Source organism: Grus americana, chromosome 17 (assembly GCF_028858705.1).
Source record: "Grus americana isolate bGruAme1 chromosome 17, bGruAme1.mat, whole genome shotgun sequence".
Taxonomy (NCBI): domain Eukaryota; kingdom Metazoa; phylum Chordata; class Aves; order Gruiformes; family Gruidae; genus Grus; species Grus americana.
Window position 1 is genome coordinate 17,047,027 of NC_072868.1, and position 20,776 is coordinate 17,067,802.

General features: G+C 39.4%; 1 protein-coding gene across 2 annotated transcripts; it reads right to left on the bottom strand.

Moving 5' to 3' along the window:
• Positions 1-1,888: 1,888 nt before the first annotated feature.
• Positions 1,889-19,399, bottom strand: PARD6B (par-6 family cell polarity regulator beta). 2 transcript variants are annotated; one of them, XM_054845597.1, is made up of 4 exons: positions 19,160-19,354; positions 14,955-15,005; positions 14,113-14,335; positions 1,889-6,471 (listed from the first exon to the last, which is right to left on the bottom strand). In XM_054845597.1, exons 2-4 carry the CDS (start codon positions 14,955-14,957, stop codon positions 5,642-5,644), a joined length of 1,056 nt encoding a protein of 351 aa, XP_054701572.1. In that variant the 5' UTR covers positions 14,958-15,005; positions 19,160-19,354; the 3' UTR covers positions 1,889-5,641. The 2 variants fall into 2 exon arrangements, with proteins under 2 accessions (XP_054701572.1, XP_054701571.1); XM_054845596.1 differs by lacking the exon at positions 14,955-15,005 and having other exon boundaries at positions 19,160-19,399.
• Between the last annotated feature and the right edge of the window lie 1,377 nt (positions 19,400-20,776).

Genomic DNA, 20,776 nt, shown 5'->3' on the forward strand with positions numbered 1-20,776 from the left:
AGAAACATTAATGGATACTAATGGTGCAGGGAACAGTTCGCATTCCTGCTGCGGAGAGCATGCCCTGCCTCAGCCAGGGTACGCCCACACGCTGTGTCAGCGCCCAACCCAGGAACACAAGGGGAGTTGCATCCACAGAGAGGTCAGGGCAATGCCAGGCTCATGTTGTAGAAGCATACCTTACATTAAATAGTCTCCTCTAGATTCAGTATTTTTATGGCCCCCTTAAAAATGACTTCTTATGGAGATAAAATTCACCATGAATCGAAGCTGCTAAGTGGAAATTCTATTCCATTGCACTTCTCCAATCCATCTGTTGATATTTAATTTCCTCATATAAAGCTGATCACACACAGCTTTACTGCTTTTTACAATCTTTTGTCAGGGCGATCAGTCCTCTACTACTCAGTTTTGTTATACTTAAAAACATCCTATAATGCAGATGACTTACTACTTTTTTTCAGTCTGGTATCCTTTTTGAAAATAAGCAATTAGAACCACACGCTATATTAAAAGTGTTAATTGAATCATGATTTTATACAGTAACATTATGCTTTCAGTTTTGTCCTTTATTCCTTTCCTAAGACAGTTTGGGTTTTTATGCTAGCAAGTACAGGGCTGATGTTTTGACTGAACTATCATAGCCAGGATGGGCTCTGAGCAGCAAGTCTGCTCCGCGTTCGTCAATACGTATGCAACATCAAGACTTTTCCCCCCACAAATGGACACTTAACTCACATTGAGCTGTTTGCCATTTTAGTGTCTCATCTTGCAGTCTGAATGATTGCAGACAGATTTTACTTCTCATTTTTTCATGTCTAATTTATTAAAAATATCAAATACTTGAACAATTTCAGCAGCAATACTAGAAAGTTACTTACTCCCAGAATTCACATGTTAAATGAGAGTCAGTAACTTGGAAATCTCTCCCAGTTTCAGAGCTTCATGCATTTGGATAGAAGTTCTGAAGTTAGAAAAATACTACACCTGAATTTTAATACAGGCAGGATGAATTTTTAAAGCTCACACTGTTTCAAGAATACCATACCAATTTCAGCATTCCTTTAGGAAAGGGGTGAGCCATTAGTTTGTGTACAAAGTAAAGAAATTTCTTCCAGCTACAAGGCATTCAGACAAAACAGACTGGGTTCTTTCCACTGCATACCAATATTAAGATACCATAGTGCTGTGAGTTTTGTCACCTTCCCATAGCTACATATGCAGGTGTGATAAGTACTGAACCATACAAATGAGACTAGTCACACATACAGGAAGGAAGGTACAGAACAGAAGTAGTGTGATTGGCCCCCAGACCAGCAGCCACAAAAGCCCTGCACAAAAGGGCTAAACAAAACTCAAGTCTTTTGTCGCTAGGTAAATGTTTACAAGGGCTGCCCAGGCATTAGATACGGGAAAAAACATTTGCAAGTGGAATGGGTTCAAGTTCAAACTTGAATACGGGCAGTTATACCAAATACTTACAGTAACAGTGAAAACCTCCACATCAACAGTGGCACAAAGGTGACGGAGGACGGGGAACCATCCATCTCCCAGGCCTCACCACCTAAACTTTACCACCAGCAGTCCTCAGGCAAGTGATACAGAGCAAGATTCATTATTTGCAGCTACTGTAGGAATAAGCACATCACAGGTTAGTCAACAGGACTGACGGACAAGTGTTCTGAACGTCTGCATGCTTTCCAGGTGTGGAGATCTGCTCCAGGGAAGGGAGCAGAAGCAAACGCTTCAGACTGCTATAAAAACAGAGTCCACTCAGCTGCTCGGGGGGCACGAGGGGAAATATGTAGCCCATCTACTTTCACATTTCAGAATAAGAGGATACATTCCTCCTTTTTTCTTACCTGACAAAATAATTGAGGAAAAAACATTTTATTTCTATATCCATTTATTATTCCAGTCTGTAAAAATATAAGACTAATATACAACTACATCTAGCTTGATTTTGTAAAATCAATCTTCATTCAGTGAGATACCAATGTACATTATGCATTAAAGTTGTAAGAAAAATACTGATATTTGACATTTTAAACAAGTTCATTCATGTAAAAATCACATTGCAAGTAAAATTAGAAAATACATAATATTCACAAAAATACACATGTTAAAGACAGCTTGTGAGAACATTGTCCTAAATTTAATTCAGCTGTGGAAAAAACATGATTCACAGTTAGGCTTGACTTATCCAGTACCATAGCAGAACCTCAAAGTAAATGCATCTTAATTCTATTAAGAATTTGTTCTTTTTCTTATTAAGGTGCACTTAAATCTCCCAGTTGCAAGTGAGGAATGACTTGTCCCCCCCGCTGTGCATGTACACAACATATAACACTAATCAAAGGAATTTTAGTTTTCCATTCCATTTTGAAATAATTTGGATATTTATAAATTAATTTATAAAATCTGGATTGAAAAATACAACTTACACATACAGGATACTTAATACACAAAGATTACATTAATAGCAGCATAATATTGTCAATCATGCGTAGCATCCTCACTATCACTTTTGGATTTTTTCTTTTTTTAGCTAAAGATAAAATCTATATAAAACAGTCAAGCCTTTAAGTATTTTCTTCCAAGGAGAAAATTGTAAAGATGTTAAAAATTCAGGAGGTAGTGAATGAAAGGCTAACAATACCAGCATATTTTTTAAAAACCTTACACTGAACCCCAGTACCATTTATATATAAAATTAAGTTTACCCACTCATAATCAACCGTTGATCATCCTGAAGTAACAATTTAAAAATATTTTGTGATTAACAGTGTATGCATTAGTAAGATATGGAAGAGCTTTAGAAATTTTATGGTAACCGCAGCATTAAGCAATTACATGCTGTGCAGTCTGTCATCGTACCTGTAAATACACACTTTTAAAAACCCATTTTTAGGTTTATTCTTTATCGGTTTGCAGGAAAGGTCCCAAGAGATGTATTCTCATGCAATTTAGAGTAGGACCCTAGTTAAATTTCTACAAGTCCTTAATACTGGCATATATATTCAAAGTATTCATGCATCTGTTATGAGTACAGATTAGGTAACAGTTTGGCAGCACACTAACCTTGGGGGTTTGTACCTAAGCAATAAGTTACCTTGCGACACTGGCGTCCTCAGGCTCAACCCTCCTGCGTCAGGTAACAGCTCAAAGCTATTAGCCAAGCTGCAAAATACTAGTGTACCGCACCAGGCCCATAACGTATTCCCACTGACTGAGAGTGTTACACCTGCTTTACGTGCACTACCAGTTCATTCTCTGTATCTGTAGACCTCATTTCTCTTCTCATCCAAGTGCCTTTACTCCTTTCATTATTCACAATACATTCAAGTAAACAAAAGGCACAGAAGTGCAAAGTAGCATAATAAATGAAAGTCACCCTCCACTGATGATTTCTTACAGGAAGGAAAGTCTTTTGATAAAGGAAAAAAAGACATTTAAAGTAAACAATCTTCCTTAAATAAAGGAAGTGTAGAGCAGCACTGACAGAAAACCTGTATATTTAAAGTTGACATATTGCAGAATGAACATTTATTTTCCTCATTTCACACTAACTGGATGTAGTTACATCATTTTTAATAATTATTAGCAAAATAAGTAGAACACTTCAAAATTCTTGCTCACGTTGGAAAAGATTCCAGGGCCTCTCCATACGCACACTGAAGAAACCATAAATAAATCCAACAAAGCAGAACTCTAACCTGTATTTGCAGAGTACCATTGTCTGTTATGTCAACTCTCCATAAATCAAAATGGGCATGAATACCTTTCTTGACATCTACGAGACTTGAACTCCAATGATATTGAAGGCTTGAAAATACTACTGCTCATGAGATACAAATTTAAAATTTGCATTCAGTAAAATTAAAGAGTAGTAATTTCAGAAGCAATTTTGTTTACATAATTACAAAAATTTTAAGCAAATATAGTTTTAGCCTCTGATATCCTATAAAGACTTTTACAGATGCCCTAACATTAAACTTAACAGTTACTCTCTTGTTAGTAAAGTTACCAGAGGTAGATGTTTCCTCAAGATAGACTGAGAGAAAAAAAGAAAGGGGTTAGTCTTTCCCACTCATTGCATCTCCCCACAGGATGGAACATGCTTCCAAGAACCTAGACTACTGCTCTGGCAAGCACAATACCACAGTACAGAACTGGTAGCATCCTACTACTTCAAGGATGACAGACTGCTGGACCCCTGGTGAGAAGCTCCAGCCCTCATCCTTCCCAGTCCCGTCAGTCCCTATCTCATTCTCCTGCCACAACTTACGTTCCCAGAGAAGGGTCCGTTTGGGAACTGAGTGCCAAAGTGGTAAAGCAGGAGATACTAAAAAGGGGGAAAATAATGCTAGAAGCCTCTCCCTGCAATTCTCCTAGTCAGTTTGCAGCTGATTACTCACATACTTATGCACTTGCAGTATCAGGACTTGTCATCAGTATTTTGTTTTACACATAGCAACTTTGTTATATTCAAAACACCCAGCCAGTGGTACACAGAAAGATCAGCATTTGCAGTTTAATTATAATGAATAATTTAATATCACCTGGCTCAAGCAAGTTCTATTAAAGCCTCATTCTGATTTAAAACTTTTTTTTTTAATCCAGGGATTTAAGCTGTCCTAACTTGTTCATGTTTGAAGAAAATAACTTTTGACATAATTCAGACTCATTACAACAAACCTTTGCTAGTAGAAACCTTTGCAGCTTCTATAAGGACTGCAATTTTAAGATAATGATGTTATTTCCATAGCATTAAGTTTACATTTGATTTCTTTGAAATTTACTGGAATTAGCAACTAAACCCAATGGTATCCTTAAATATTGCAAACTAAAATGAGACCAGGTCTTTGAAGCATGTTAAGACTTTCATGTTTGAATTTCAAAGTCATAGTCAATAAAAGTAACCTTCCCTGGCCATTAAAAACAGTAAAGGTGCGTGACTAATGAGCCCGTGGTTGCACATTCACTTACAGAGGAACAGTCAACTTCAGAAGCCCCCACCTTCAAATCCTGACTGTTGTCAAGTTGCTGACCACTGTCACATATCCCTGTGCTCAATGTGTCAGTCAGGGAACTAGAGCAACCACGAACATCTCTTACCACCCCACCTCCTATTTTTCATTTCCTCATAGAGCCACACAAACAGCTCTACCAGCTAAACAGCAGTTCAGAACAGGAATGAAGTGGCTAAAGCAGCTCCATCATACGTAAGCAGCACTTCAGATGAACATGAAACCACAGTACATTAGATAGTCAACCTCACATAATAATGGAAGTTTACTTCTATAGAACCAGTAGTATTCTGCATTAAAAAAAAATCAAGTATCTTTAAAAGAAAGCTCACAGCCATCTCTTAGCTATCCTTCATTTTCAATTTAAATTTTCCTCATCCAATTTCAGTCATTTATCAATCATCCTCCATCTTTGTGAATTATTTACATTGAAGCACAGAATTAACTGAAGTTAGTCAACTTACATAATTTTGAACTTCTTGTATTTACTTTTTTCCCCCTCCTCTAACTGCAGTGCTTGGTAGATGGAGAGGTATAAACTGTATTACATATGAAGCCAAATTAAAACAGGTATGGCATCCTTACTTAATACGAAGTACACCAATGTAATTTCATAGCGTTATTATAGTTCCATCTTCTTCTAAAGACTTATGATCTGGATCTCGTACTTCATATTCCATGGTAATGCTGCCTGCTGAATGATTCAAGTTCATCTCACTGGAAGGGAGGAATCCATTTTGCGTTGACTCATGAAGGAGTTCAATTTGTGTCAACGATTCTAGGCTTTCACTGGTAGATGCAGCTTTTGGAATCTGCTGTGGCTCACCACTGTCTTCAATAATAATGTCCTCTTCATCGCTCTCGTCGTCTTCTTGCAAGAAATTTGCTAAAATATTTGGCGTGCTACTTGGAAGGCTAGATTCAGTAGACTGACCAGAGCTGCCAGAAGTCCGACTGTTCCTCACAACATTATTTCTCTGGTTTGCTGGTCTCACGGTAATGATCAGGTTACGGCTGTTTGCAATCATCATGTCTGTAACCTGATCAAGGCTTTTTCCTGAAACCTCTATTCCATTCACCTCCAGTACTTCATCATTGACAGCCAGTAGGCCTGTGCTTTGAGCCAGACCTCCAGGGACAAGCCTAGATATGAAAATCCCTGGAACTTTCTCCAATCCATGTGGCGTTACTCTGACACTAGAGCCATCTCTGATATAGAATCCAAGGGGTTTGTCAGTTCCGTATTTGTAAAGTCGTACCCTACGATGGGTTTCTGGAAGAATATCTACATCTATAATGGAAGACACTGGTCTGAAGTCTTGTGGCATGCTAATGACAATGTGTGGTTTCTTCTTGTGATTATCTGGACGTAACACATTTGATAAGACGTTTTTCTTCCTTGTCATAGTATCTGTACCAAAGGCACTGTAGTCTGCATCTTCTGTAAGACATAGCATATTGATGATTAGATCACTTTATATGTGGTCCACATCGCATCGCTATCGTGTTTTAGGTTAGCAGAATGAAATATCTAATCTAGAAGGTTTCTAGCTTGCTATAGTAGAAACATTTCTCTCTACATATGAAACGAGAGCTTTTATGTTATGAGATTCAGAGTTTGTCATACTTTTGGTTTTCTACTACCAAAGGAAAGACATGACAAAAAAAATTAAAGCAAGTTACTAGCAGTAGAGACAAAGAACCATATTCCAGCTGCTTCAGAAAAAGGTTAGAATGGAAAGAGTGAGTATGTTCCTAGAAACATTTTAATTTTATTCAGTGTAATTCCACTTGTTAGTTTTCTCTCCTCAGGTTTCAGATCATTGGAAAAGAAAGAATGAAAAAGGGAAAGCAGCCAGTGTGCCTATTATTGCCTAGTTCCTGGAAGCTGGCCAAGTGACCTGGATTCAAACTCCAGAAAGCTTATTCCATTCCGCACTCTTCCCCGCCCCCACGCAATGTAGGTAAAATGGCTGTGGAGCAGAAACAAAGAGGCCTTGCACACATACTTCAAGCAAAATTGTTCACACAAGCAATGCTGTAACTGCCACAATTTGATGCAGAAGTATGCAAATGGCTTAGACTTTAAAAAAAGAAAATATATGCAAGTCATACAAACACTTTTAAAGGAAAAGAAAGTATGTTCTGCAGAAGCAATTCTGATGTCTGAAACATCTATTTACAAAAGGAAGCGTCAATTTTTCTTTTTAATATGCTACAACTCTCCAAAAACAATGAACCAAAATACATTCAGATCTGAGTTTCCTTAGATTTACGCTTGTACTTTTGCAATGTTGCATCAATTTTTTTCCTGCACTGGATAAAAAAATAATCAAGCTGAACTAGTTTGGACTAACCCTGGGACTCAGAAGTTGGGATTTCTTTGTATTGCCACATTAAGATGCCATCAGTACAGCCAACAAAGTAAAAGAATTGCTATACATTTCAGTCTGTGAATTGAAATAACTATGGAAATGCTATCCTAGTGTAAAATTTCAGGAGAGCTCTCAATTGCTGATGAAAAAAGTACACAGTTGGTAAATCAAAAGATTTTTTTTTCTAGGCTAAGATGAAGATATACAGACATGTACTAGCTATATCTGGGCTCTTCAGATGCTTTAAGCAAAATAGAACAGAAAGTAGTTCTGAAGCAATAGCCTAGCATTATTCCAACAAACAGGAATTCTTTCTGAAGTGAGTCAAGTCTACACAGCCATACTATAGTCTGGACTTGCTTTTGTGACAATCTCAGTCACTTTGGGAGGACACGGATGCCTCTCTAGAATATTATATCCACCTTGCATCGTTAATTTTTACTTCTGCTGTTTCTCGGATTTGGCCATCTTTCCATCCAGACTGGTGTTTCTGCAAGAGTTACCAAATGAACAAAGGCTTCCAACCTGGGCTGTTCTATGATTCTATGAATTGTACAAGGAAGAGTAGGAAGGTAGAAGCAAACAAGAATCTACACTAGCTATGCTTGAGAACATTAGATTATTGTGAATACAGGAAATAACTTTTAGTTTATTTGAGTCTGAAAGGTTTTCTCAGAAGAGCAAGGAATTACTATTGTTCTTCAGCAAAAGAGGTTTAGGAGAAAAAAAACCCTGTAATTTAAGGTTAAATTAACATTAGACATCAACATCAATCAAAAAGGCATTAGAAATAGCCTAAAATCTGTTCTTCAGATGCCTAAGAGTTAAGTCAGTTGTACTGAAGAATGGGTTGATTAAAAAACCATCCAACCTCCCAAACCAAAGCATATAGCAGGTGGACTATGTCTGAAGTGCAACACATCTCTAAAAATACAAACTTATTTTCTCTGTAAAATGCATTTTGGGATACCTAACTGATTGAAGATCAGCCATTAAAATCCTGTACTCCATTGCCAAAAATGAGCATGCTGATTTTTCAGACAACATGGATCAATTCTTTGAATGTTTGTTTAAAATTTATGATCAAAGAAAAAAAGTGTGAGAAGTTTTGCCCTTATCTCTGACAACCCATCCAACCAGTTTCAAGTTAGATGTCTGGTGGTTACACGGGAAGGATTTTTGCAATTCAGTGAGCTGCAATAGCTTCTCTTTTTTATTGGGAACTACAATTGCTTATAAAGCAACTTGGAAAGGGCAATTGTGAAATAAGATACTACACAGAAGGGTCTTGGCTCTAGGTGTCTTTTACTGTTGAATACAAAGTAACACAATGACAGCAAGAAAGTGATAGTACACGTGAAGATTTTAGACAAAAACAGACAAGACTTGAATATTAGAATTAAGAATGTTAATAAGTGCAAAGGTTTTTTTTTTTTTAGTTTATGGATCTGCCCCTCACCCACCAGCAGCTGGTATGCATCTTGGTGATCTCAAACTATGTAAAAACTTTTTTGTGTCGTGCAGGTCTAAATAGTGTAGATATCTGCTACTTTAGAACTCTGGTTTTAAGGCTGCACAATCAATGGTAAATTCAACAAGTCTAGAGAAAAATATTCCAAGGACCAGAGAGACATTGCATGGAGAAGACATGTCATTTTGCCTCATTTCAAAAGCTTAACTTCTTTTTGGTTTGTAGTAGCAACATGTATTTCTAGGCATTTAACACCACATTGCTCCAGAAGAGCTGTTCATTGGGATGTTCTCCAGAGAGCCAATGAGTGAGTTGAAAGTATTTTGACTGATTAGTTACACATTGTTCAGACCTTAAGCCATAATATGTTTGAGTTTTGATTGGGGTTTTTTTTGTTTGTTTAGAGTTAAGCTCATCTAAAGAAAATAAGAAAATTGCGCATGCACAATTTGTGCTAGAGTGCAAGTTGCTGATGAAAGCTCTAGGATATAGGTACTAACATATTGGTACCAGTGAAGCACTAGGTTTCTACTGCTCTTACGAGAAGAGTTGGTTTTGAAACAGTACCCAGGAAAACAGTGTATCATCAAGACATTGTCAGCATTGATTTTCTTCCACAGGCATTGCAACATTGAAAGCCATTCAGTTTGGCGTTTTTTTTTCCTTAAATTCAAAGCGCACAGATTCAGATTCTTGTCAAAGAATCAGACTGTATTTTATATATTCTGTCATATCAAATGTACATCATATTCGACATTCCCAGCTCGCCACAGTGGGCTCTAAAGCTGCTTCACCTTCAGAACAGGATCCCTCTCCCGCCACTCAGGCCTTCTGTGCCTACGTGCAAGTTTGGCATGTACTAGATACACAAACATATACACATTTATTACATCCAAGAAGTAGATTTACTGCATCTTGCAAATGATCAAAGTTTATGTTCTTTACCCAACAGTTAGATCTACAACTATTCACATGGCTTTTCACAACTTCCTTCCCCAACAAGAACAGAGCTCGCAGAAATCAGCACCCAACCTGCCTTCCCACAACTACCAGCTGATAAGGCTTAAAACTTTTGTCCAAATCACATTTTTCAGTTAGGAGAGAAACATGAAGATCAGTTGCAAAAGGACTGGCTTTGAAAGAAATATTATGTAAATATACCTGTATGTGAACTAACAGATTCAAAAGTGCTTTTTAAACAAAAACTAGATCAGAAAAAACGTTTATTGGAAGAGACATGAACTTCAATAGTCTCTTTCAGAAGACGAATATACAATCAGAAATCTTAACACTGAACTGGTGTTTTTGCTTTTAGAAACTTCAGTTTCCACATTGTGGAAATAAAAGCATCCCAAAAGTGCAAGCCATATGTCAAAACATTTAAGAAACTATAAAGCACCAGAAGGTAATAGCTTTGCATTGTAACTAGTCTTAGTAGTCTAAAAACTCAAAACTAGCATAAACCTTAAGATATACAGTTAAAGTTATGTAATTTGTGGGAAAAAGAAATAGTGAAAGGTTGATGAAAACTCATCTCCAAATCTCAGCCAAGCAGCATGACTCTGTTTAATCTCTCTTCCACTGCTAAACAAATTTTCTAAAGCAATACTCTTGAGTACAAAAGCATCTTTGTTCTGGCACCTAGCTAATCAGTTTAAAGCTGCAGCAGAAAATATTTTGGCATAAAGCCAAAGGACAAGGTGTTAACTACAGATAGTGTTAAGAACGTCCACATAGCACAAGAATGATTCTTCCCCCCGTAGTTTCAAGCTCAAGGTGGCACCAATCTGTATACACTTATTACAGGAAATTTAAAACAAAAGCCCAAATGCCAAATCTGGTTTCAATTGAACATTGTTCAAGACAGATTTAAAATGTTTTCCTGATCTATTTACGAAGAGATTACCCCTCAAGAATTAAATCTTCAAACCCCCCAAATCATTAGCACATTTGAATATAGGTGCAATTTAGCATTTTTAATTAAGCCCCAACAAATCTTACCTCTTTCTTAGTCACAAGTTATAACAAAACATGGTTTTAGGAAACTAACCTATGTTTTTAGGAAGAGGACTCAGAATAGCTAGGATATTCCATAGAGAGCTGTTTAAAAAGCCAACTCCTTTTACTTTTCACCAAAATAAAGCTTCTCAGTGAAAAAGTCCATCTCGAGGCACAAATGAATTAACCAAAGAACCCACTTTTTACTATATACAGCCGCGTACATGCGGAACTTGCAGAGGTTGCATATTGTAGTTAATATCCTGCAAATGAGTTTCAAGGACATTATAAGGAAATATATCTGTTGTTAATTTATCATCTCTATTACTCTTGTATTTACAATGTAAAGACCCCACATTGAACTGCCCTTCAGGGCCTGTGCAGACTGTGTCACCCCAACCATTTATATCTTCAGTAAGATTTTTCTCACAGACAGAGTGACTCCCATACATCTGGATTTAATCATGATACATCAGTTTAACCTTTAAATTCCAGATGTCAACAGTACCTGTTAATCTGTTAAACAGCAGAATGAAATTCCAATATCAACTGTTTTCTGCAAACTGATAGCCATTCTTCACTTATGCAATATCAAGCTCCAGTTTAGATTTAGCACTGGAGCAGTTTAAAATATTTTAAAGTAATTTTGTTAAATACAATTAGAAGAGTCTAAGGGGCATAATATGATTTGATTTCACTTCATTACAGGATCTCTAGGCTTCTTGCCACATTAACGAATACACATAAATGCTTAGGGGACAGGCAACTTTCTAGCTTTCATAAATTAGGAGTCAAAATCAAACAGAAGAGAAAAGAGTGCTTACTCTGGCATAACAAAATCTGACATTTCGGAGTCACATCATCACAATTGTCACTTAACAGTGCAAAAGCATCTTGTTTCTCCCATTTCAACCCCTTAAGGTGTTCCTTGGATGCAATATACTAAGAAGTTAATACTATTTACCCTAGATTTTACTGTAGTCTGCTCATGCCTTATGTTAGCTTTCCACAAATTGCATGTAGCTTCTAAATAGGTAATACAGTATAATAAAATTTCCTGTCTTTTAAGACAGGAAAAACTTCCTCTCTTCCTCACAGTGGCTTTTTGCCAAAGATCTTGAATTCCCAGCTATCATTGCTGGAAATAGAAAAAAGACAAAGTTCTATTAGAAAATTCACATAAATTTTTCAGATTAAGAGAATGCATGAAAGCCACAAGAAGCCTCGCAGGGAGAAAGTAACTTGTGTCACTTATTAGTTATAGTTCCAAACCAGCCCCATCAATAGCAGGTATTTGTTCAGACATTTCATTTTCAATTTCAGAGGTACGGCCAATAAAGATCTGTGCAACTGGATGGATTAATCACACCTAAACAAATTATACTGCACAAATTATGACACATCTCCAAATCCTGCAATTCAGCTTTAGTTACAGGCAAGTTATCACAAATAAAATACAGAATCAAGTTATTTCCTTATTTTCCGTCAGACGGACCTCTGTTCTATACGGCAAAGATGCTAATGGAACCAAAGCCTCAAATTACTCAACAGAAGTGATCAAAGCAGTCACAACTAACTCAGAACAAAGTACAGTGCTGGAAGCGTTAGACTCAGATGCCAGCCTAGGTTCTTTATCCCCTAAAACTCCATAGTCAGAAGACTCTAGGCTCCAAGGGAAGATGATGACAACTGATGCTTTCTATGTAAGTTTATCATGACAAGAATTGATTAGCAGGAAAAGCTAAGTAGGTTAATCTTATTTCTAGTTCTGTACATTATATCAATTCTATTACCAATTCCTCACACTAGAGTAATAAGAAATAATCCATCATGCTTTAAATAAAGGTACAATGAAGCTATGTGGTGTTAACAAATGTACCACTACTAACAGTCAGCATTAAACAAGTAACACTAGTAACAATCTAAAAACATATGGTGTTAAAATATAAACACAATAATCCCAGTCTGACAAAGTGGCTTATCTGTTCTCATCATATGGCTACTGCAGGAGATTAAATGGAATCATAGACCTTTTCTGCCTCTAGGTTCTATTAAAGCAAATAGTTCACTCCTTTGGCAATTCAGGACTGAAAACACAGGCCTTACCAGACCACACTATCCTCAATACGAGCAAAACACACTTTGCCAGCAACACAGCAGCTGGCAAGCAGCCACACTGGTTTTGAACATTGTTTTTGTGTCAGGCTGTTGTGGAGCTTATTATATTTTTGGATTGGGAATGTCGATAAAAGCTTCCGATGGCCAAGTATTTTCTAATGAAAATAAACCTGTCTTAGCAACAACCAGGAACAGCGCATGTCTTTATAAAATAGCTAGCTAGAAGCAGTCTGCTATTCAAAGATTGCTTGACTGCCTTATGATAGGAATTGTACATGCGTGTGTCCATATATACACACACACACACAATGCATCCATGCTCACCCCCATATGCAAGTAAGCAGAAAACCAGCAAGTGCAGAAATCAGGTTTTCTTGACTTCTCTGGATTAAAACAATTTTGAAATCACATCACTAGATTTCTCCCTTCCCCTTCAGTTCCATACACTGAATATGTTCTCCTGGACAAGAACAAATACAACTTCAAATCTGATTTATTTTTTTCCTTCATGAACAAAAGCAGACACTAGACAAAAGACAACCAGAACTTTGTGCCTAGAAGACACGCTATTTTTAAGGGCAAACCAACAAACTGAGCAGCATTCACATTTGAGGCTTGCTAACTGAAATAAGCTTGTAATTTTTGAAAGCTTTGGAATGTTTTATTAGGAAAGCGTGACAGGAGTAGCATATTACAAAGTTGGTCTTTAATTTATACTGACATTTAATACTTTGTGTAGTAAGACTTTCAAGATTCCTTTCCATCCTGTAATGGCCTCTCCTTGTCTGATCGAGATCTGAATTTTAAGTGAAAGGCATCCAACATACAGAGCAGAAAACCCTAGAGGTTTATTTTCATTTGCTTACATAAAATCAGAAAGAAGCATTTGCTAGAGATTTAACTTGACTATCTAACTGAATACAAGCAAAAAAGCACAAAGTATGAATAGGTTGCCCGAGGAAGCTCTTACAAGAAAGATGAGTTGTAAATACCTTTCATGATCCATAATTATTACGGAATTCAACATGATGAAGTAGCACTGACTCCTTACGTCACACTGTTTACTGCAACACAATATAACTAGATAAACAGATGATTCACAGACATCAAGTGCACTTACCTTTTCTCTGAATGAAAATCCTGAGTAGAGGATTGGCTGTGGAAACTGCTTTATGATAATTGTCATCATTATTAATAGGCAGCAGGTCTCCATGAATGTCCGTGTATCCCACTAGAACATCAACATTTGGTATCTTGTGCACATGCTGCAATAATCCATAGAACTCCTCAAACTTTCCAGGTTTGGATCTCTCCAGAGAAAATCGTCGGAATTCTGCTCCAAACTACAACAAAATATATTTTACATCATTAATATGGAAATCTAACATCCTCAAGCAATAGAATGATTTTAATGTTAAGCCAGAAACGTTATGGAATTAAAAGTGCACTAAAACCTACAACCCATAATTCTGAAGTGGCATAAAAAGTCAGTTTAAACTGAGTTTGGCTTCCCCCCCCCCAAAGTTATAACTGGTTTTGGTCTTGATAAAACATGTACCTTTGAACGTGCAAAAGTTGTTTTCACTGTTCCGTTTAGGTCAAAGCATTCACTAATATGGGAGCTCAGTATTAAGGTGACAGACTAGTGCAAGAATAATTGCAGATTCTTACGTGCTTATGAAACAGCCATGCTCTTGGTAAGGGCCAGAATTCATATCCAGCACCAACACTGGTGGCTCAAAACCAAGATTATGATTAACCTCCTATAATATGTAACTACCTGGAACTTTTTCAAAGAAATTTCAGTGCACTTCAGAAGGGTATGTATAGACTCTTATACAGCTATAGTTCACCTATGCAAGACTGAGTATTTTTTGGATTCCCAGTTGTTCAGACAAGAAGTGAAAAAGGCACTTTGACCTGAAGACTACAAAAAAATGGCTGCTGCATTTCAGTACAAACCATGTGCAGTAAAGCTTTAGTGAGCCGATCTCAAGTCAATTCTGCTCTGACCTAAAGAGAGATATAAGAGAGGCAATCAGCCACTACTCCTTAAAAGCATTCAGAAGATTTGCCTGCATGATCAAGACTGAAATCTTGATTGCATAGTCTTTTAAAATGTGGTTGTATCCAGGGCATAAAACAGACAAGATTCAGAAGATATGCAAAAAATCCCACAACCAAACAATCAACCCCTTTTAATCACTGGTATTGTACTTTCAGGGGCAGCTTTTGCATTTAGTCAGTATGACCAATATACCCAGCTCCCTAGTCCACTCAAGCTTCAGTCTCCTAAATCACCTATATAACAAACACTTAAAAAAACCAATGCTAGGAATGATTCTGTGGTGGTAGGCATAAAACTAAACTGGGTGCAAAGAAAAGAGTAAGCATTTGATATAGACTAGACAAATTTTAATTTTAGCAGGCATAACTAGTAAAATCATAGTGTTCTGCCCAACACAGGCAGGACCCAAAGCAAACAGAATACTGGCTAAAACCTCCATATCAGGCACACACAACACACCAAAGATGCTAAAAGGAAATAAGAGATAGCAGAAGCCAAGTTACTAAGAGCAGACCAGCTTCTATATGAATTAAAAGGCTAATAAACTAATCACTAAAAAAATAGAAAACACAGTAGAATTTTTGTTTGTGAATTCTATTGCTGGGCTACATGAAGACTTTAAATAATTTCTTTAGCAAGTTTAGTTCTAAGTAGAACAGAAGGGCACATGGAACAAAACACTGACTGAAAGTTTGAGCCCTACAGTATCACATACATGGGTATATGTTACACAGCAGATGTGAAGGTGCACATTACCAAGCCTCCAGACCTACCTTTACTTCACATTTGATTACAACCTTTTGGAGGATAAAAGCTTTAGAGTTCTCACATACAAACAAAGAAATGAGAATAAGGAGACAAGGACCGCATTGTTAGCGCATTAACAGCATGCTAACTCAAACACAGCACAGCAAAACAAGCTACACTTTCCAACAGCCCACCTTCCTCCAAAAGTTTCAAATAAAGGAAGTATCTGGGAACATTCCTCCTCTAGAAAGACTCCAATTACAGTAACATTAACTAACAATAAGGCAGAAGGGATGATTCATACCTGCTTACTAGAAAAGCAAAGAAAAGCCTGCAGGAGGAACTCCCATCACGTCAGAAGCAGCTCGCTTAATCATGACGTCAGTGAAAGACTTTACTCTGTCTCAAGTCTTTCTTCAACTATGCAAAGTACGAATGCCACAGGAATTGTCCACGCATTGCATCAATTTCAATTGTTTCACTTTGAAAGACTACGTAGCTTATAGCTTAAACATAATTCAGTAATAAAAGTTTAAAAACCAAACAACCTCACTCTCAATTTGGAGTAGAATTTAAATCCTATTGTAGCAAGCATACAAAGGGACAGATTTTTAAATGTGTGATTTTTATTTTTTCCACATGATTTTATACTTAGTTGATGTAAACACCAAGAGACTAGTAATCTGGCTATTATTTTCTAACACAGTTTGCCGTATGCTCAATACTGTTATAAAGCAGATAAACTATGAAATCGCATAGTCTCTTAACCCCCTGAAATGTTTTCACTGTATATCAAATGTTGCACTCCATTCGATTAAATAGGCTGCACTTACAACTTAAAAGTTTAGAGGAGGTGAAAGATTGGAAGAGACTAATTTAAGAAGAGAAGGCTTCTTGCCACCTGAGCTCTTCACAAATCATGCTGTTACACTGGTAACTCCTTTGAGAAAACACAGTACAAGCCATGTCGGCTTACTAGGAAGTCACTAGAGATACTCACTTAAGATTTACTTACAAGAGATATTTAAGTCCTCTGTAACACAGCATACTGCTGCTATACTGTAAGTCTCCAGCAATGATAGAACATGAACTACAGTAAGCTTGCCTTATCAGTATATTAGATTCCATTCTGAAAACATATTTTTCCAAGTCATAAGAGAGAGAGGGGGGAAACTTGAATTTTATATCAAGAGAACTTTATTTTGGGGCTTTCATACCACCACCAGGAACTCTAGTTTGGGATATAAAATTTTATTTTCTGACAAGAAAAGGGGTTAATGAGAATTAATATACTATGGGGATTCCCCAGGGCAAGTTCAGACCAGTTACCCAAATTGAATAAACTAGACTAACAAAAGGATTTTGCTCATATAACTACAACAACAGTTGGGCTGTGCTGGCACAGCTTTGTCAGCTGGGACATGATTATTGATTTGGAGTAAATAAATAAAGAGCTGTACATCACTGATAAGCCTTCAAAGTCCAGACCACTCCACAGTAATGGTCCCCTCCACCTCCCACACAAGCCTTCCTTCTTTCTCTTTAGGATTTATTATTTTCATAAAAGGAAGATGACTCCTACGTTAAATCAACATGCTGTTAAATAATGCATTAGCAACAAGTAGTTCTAGGAATGTCTTGAAACCTGCTTCATAACATGCATTTAAGAGACAGTCCCTATTCATTAGAACTTCTACACTTCTCTGTACAAACACCAAAGAACGCATCATGCAGGTGATCTCTAGATGTATTTTAAATCACAGAAAACACACAATGGGGAAACAGTAAGTCTAGAGTTTTGGACTGAGGCAACAAGTATTTTGTTTATTAACACATTGTACTGATTGTTTTCAATCTTACAAGAGCATAGGTAAAAAAAGACTTCACCAACCACAGTAACAGCTATATTTAATATCTGAAATAGTCACTACCAGCTATTCCTGGGATTTCTGGTTTTGTCCACATGAAAGTTAACACTTCAAAGAAATCATCATTCAACCAACCATACATTTTTTAGAAGTTTCAGCGCTAAGTTATTCTTGAAAAAAACAAACCACACAACACCACACGTCCTGACCGCTTCACCTGTACCACTGCTGTAATGCTTGAGGAAAGGAAGGTACAGAATACAGACGACAGGCTGTAGAGCAGTTTTAAAAAAAAGTCCACAAGAGACATATTTTTCTACCAATAGAAGAAAATGCATTCCCACATAGGTGTGCTTGCAATTTGCCTAGACAATGAAAACAGGGGTTTCAACTCAGGTTAGACAGATTTAACTAATAGGCTGACATTCCACCTAATACCGCACATCCAACACTTTTATAGTTGTTAACTGCGGAATGACATGTCAACAAAATACTACAAGTATAAATCAGAACAGAACTCTAACTTCTTTCAGAACATCAAAGTTTTGTCAGCAAGACTTTGCCTAACCAACACATGAAAAATTAACAATAGGAAGAAGAGACACAGCTACACCTAAGAGAGAATTTACAGAATTGTGCAAAGCATTGACAACAAGAAGCTGTTGGTAAGCCGTAATATACAGATACACATTCACAAAACAATTGCCAGTGTAAAATCCTCAGAGAGCCCCTAAACTAAGGCAAGCTCTACTTTAAGATATTAGCCAGGGCTTACCTCTACCAAGTAATGCAAGCTACAAGAATATGCTCTATCCCACAAAAAAAAAATAGTACAGAAACACAAAGTCACCGAGTTAAATGAAGAACATAGCAAAGAAAGAGCCACTAAGTTAAACAAATGTACTCTTCTTCTAATTCAGACAAAGAACAGGTTTGGGAGTTTGAGAGTTATGACTCTAAACACCTCTTTTGGCCCAGACATCCCAAACATTTACTTCTCTGTACGTTTTTTTAGTCTATGCAGAAACTGAGGGGCCAACTCCACTAACCTGTTTTTCTGAAACGCTTCAAAAATACTTATTTCCCCCCTCGCTGCAGACAGCGCACGCGGTAAGCGACACCACCGCCGAAGCCCCAGCACCTGAGCCCCGCAAGAGCTGGGCAGCCCGAGGAGGCCAGAGGGAGCTGGCTGGAGCGGGGCAGGTGGGGGAGCCCGGCCAGGCGCGGACCGGGGACCGCCGCCTCCCTGAGCCCGAGGGGCGCTCAAGCGACACCGGGGCCGCGCACCGGCGGACACCGGCCCCTCGTCCCGGTGCCGCTCCGGCAGGTGAGTCAGCAGCTCTCCCTGCCCCCCTCCCCGCTCCTCACCGCCCTCCTCCACAGCGACACTACGACCAGACGCCCCCGCAGGGCAGGGCCGGGCCGGCTCCCTCCCGCCTCGGCGCCGTCGCCCGCGGCCCTCAGGCGCGGTGGCCAGCACCCACCTTACTCTTCACCTCCATGGTGCCCAGGCCCCGGCTGCCCGCAGCCCCGCGGTGAGGCCGGTTCATACCGCCGGAGGGTCGGTGTCTCGCCGTCTCTCCTCTCTCTCCCCGGGAGCCCCCGAGCGCGCTGCGGGAAGGGGAGAGAGGCAGAAGGGGAGTGCGAGCGGCGCGGCCCGAAGCCAACTGCCCCCGGCAACCGCGGCCGCTCCGCCGGCTGCTGCCGCCGCGACGCCTCCGCCCTCAGACAGGGGCAGGGGGCGGGGCCACGGCGGCTCCTGGCACCTGCCGCGCCGCGAGCCAGCGGCCAGCCGCGGGGGCGGGACAACCGCCATGGCGCCTGCGCGCAGGGAGGGGCGCCAGCCGGCCGAGGGCGGGGCCGCGCACCTGCCGCTGGCGAGCATGCGCAGTCGCCGGGTGGCGAGAGGGGCCGCGCACCTGCGCCTGGCTCGGCGCGGTTCCAAGATGGAGGCGGCCGCCGGGCGGGTGAGGAGGAGGAGGAGGAGGGGTTGCTGTGTGATAAGGAAATCTTTTTATTTTCCTCTCTCCTAGGGAGCAGGTGTGGGATGTGCCGCGGCAACCTTTGCCCTGGAGTAGCCGGGTCTGGTGTGTGCACACAGGGCTGCGGTGTCTGAAGCGCGGTTCCCCGCCTTCTCCTCAGCGCGTCGCTCCCCGCGCTGCGGCCGGCCTGGCCTCGGGCTGCCGCGGGAGCCACCAGCCCGCACCCCCGCGCCCTCCCGCAGCGCCCGCGTCCGGCAGCCCGCCAGGCCTCGGCGCCTCGTAGCCGCTGTGCTGAGGGCCCCGGGCCCGGCTGCCCTTCAGGCCGGTGCATCCAGACACCTCAGATAGCTCGGGATCCCGCGAATTTCGCGCTAAAAGTGCACCGCTGTTGGAGCATGTACTGGCAGAGTACATAAAATAAGTATAGATCGGGCTGAAAGTTTGAACTCTTACTCTCGGGTTGCATCTGTACACACATCCTGGGCATAAAGATGTTTGTGGAGTTTGTTTTCATTTTAACCACAAATAATATTGCAGGATCTGGTAACATGTCAGAGTGGTTGTCTTGGGTAACCTTGTTTATTGCTTTAATTCTGAGATAGATCAATTATTTTCATATAAAGGGGTGCTTAGCTGCCCTGAGACAGGTACTGACAAACCTCCTTAGCAGAGAGACTATAAACACCTTGCAATCTGAAGAAAAATGACTTTTCACTTACATAATTTTACATGTATTGGCAAGAAAAAAAGCATGTTCATTAATCTAGTTATGTTAAACCTTTGAAATGTAGGTCTCTCCTGAATCTATAAACCTGATAGAAGAGAACTCGGTGTGAGACATCCTTGTGTAGATATTATGTAGACAGCCGTGAAGGGACTTCAAACAACTCCTCGCAGTTGAGGCAAGGTACGAGTGTCTAGTCAGTTCTCAAGTCTCAGTTGGTAATCAGTAATTAAAATAAATCCAGTGCTGAATCACTTTTAAGTCAGTGCTGGGTTTTATACAGTTGATCTTTTTCCCATCATGCCAAAGGCAAAGAAATTGCAGCTATCACTCAAGCCAAGACAAGCTGTAATTAGTACAGAGGATGTTGTTAATTGTTAAGTGTAGTTTGCTGT

Coding starts and splice junctions, on each gene's coding strand:
- PARD6B (XM_054845596.1), bottom strand. CDS start 19,225: ATGAACCGGCCTCACCGCGGGGCTGCGGGCAGCCGGGGCCTGGGCACC. Junction 14,336..19,159: donor CCATGGAGGTGAAGAGTAAG/GTGGGTGCTGGC, acceptor ATTTTGTTGTAG/TTTGGAGCAGAATTCCGACG. Junction 6,472..14,112: donor GATTTTCATTCAGAGAAAAG/GTAAGTGCACTT, acceptor TATGTCTTACAG/AAGATGCAGACTACAGTGCC.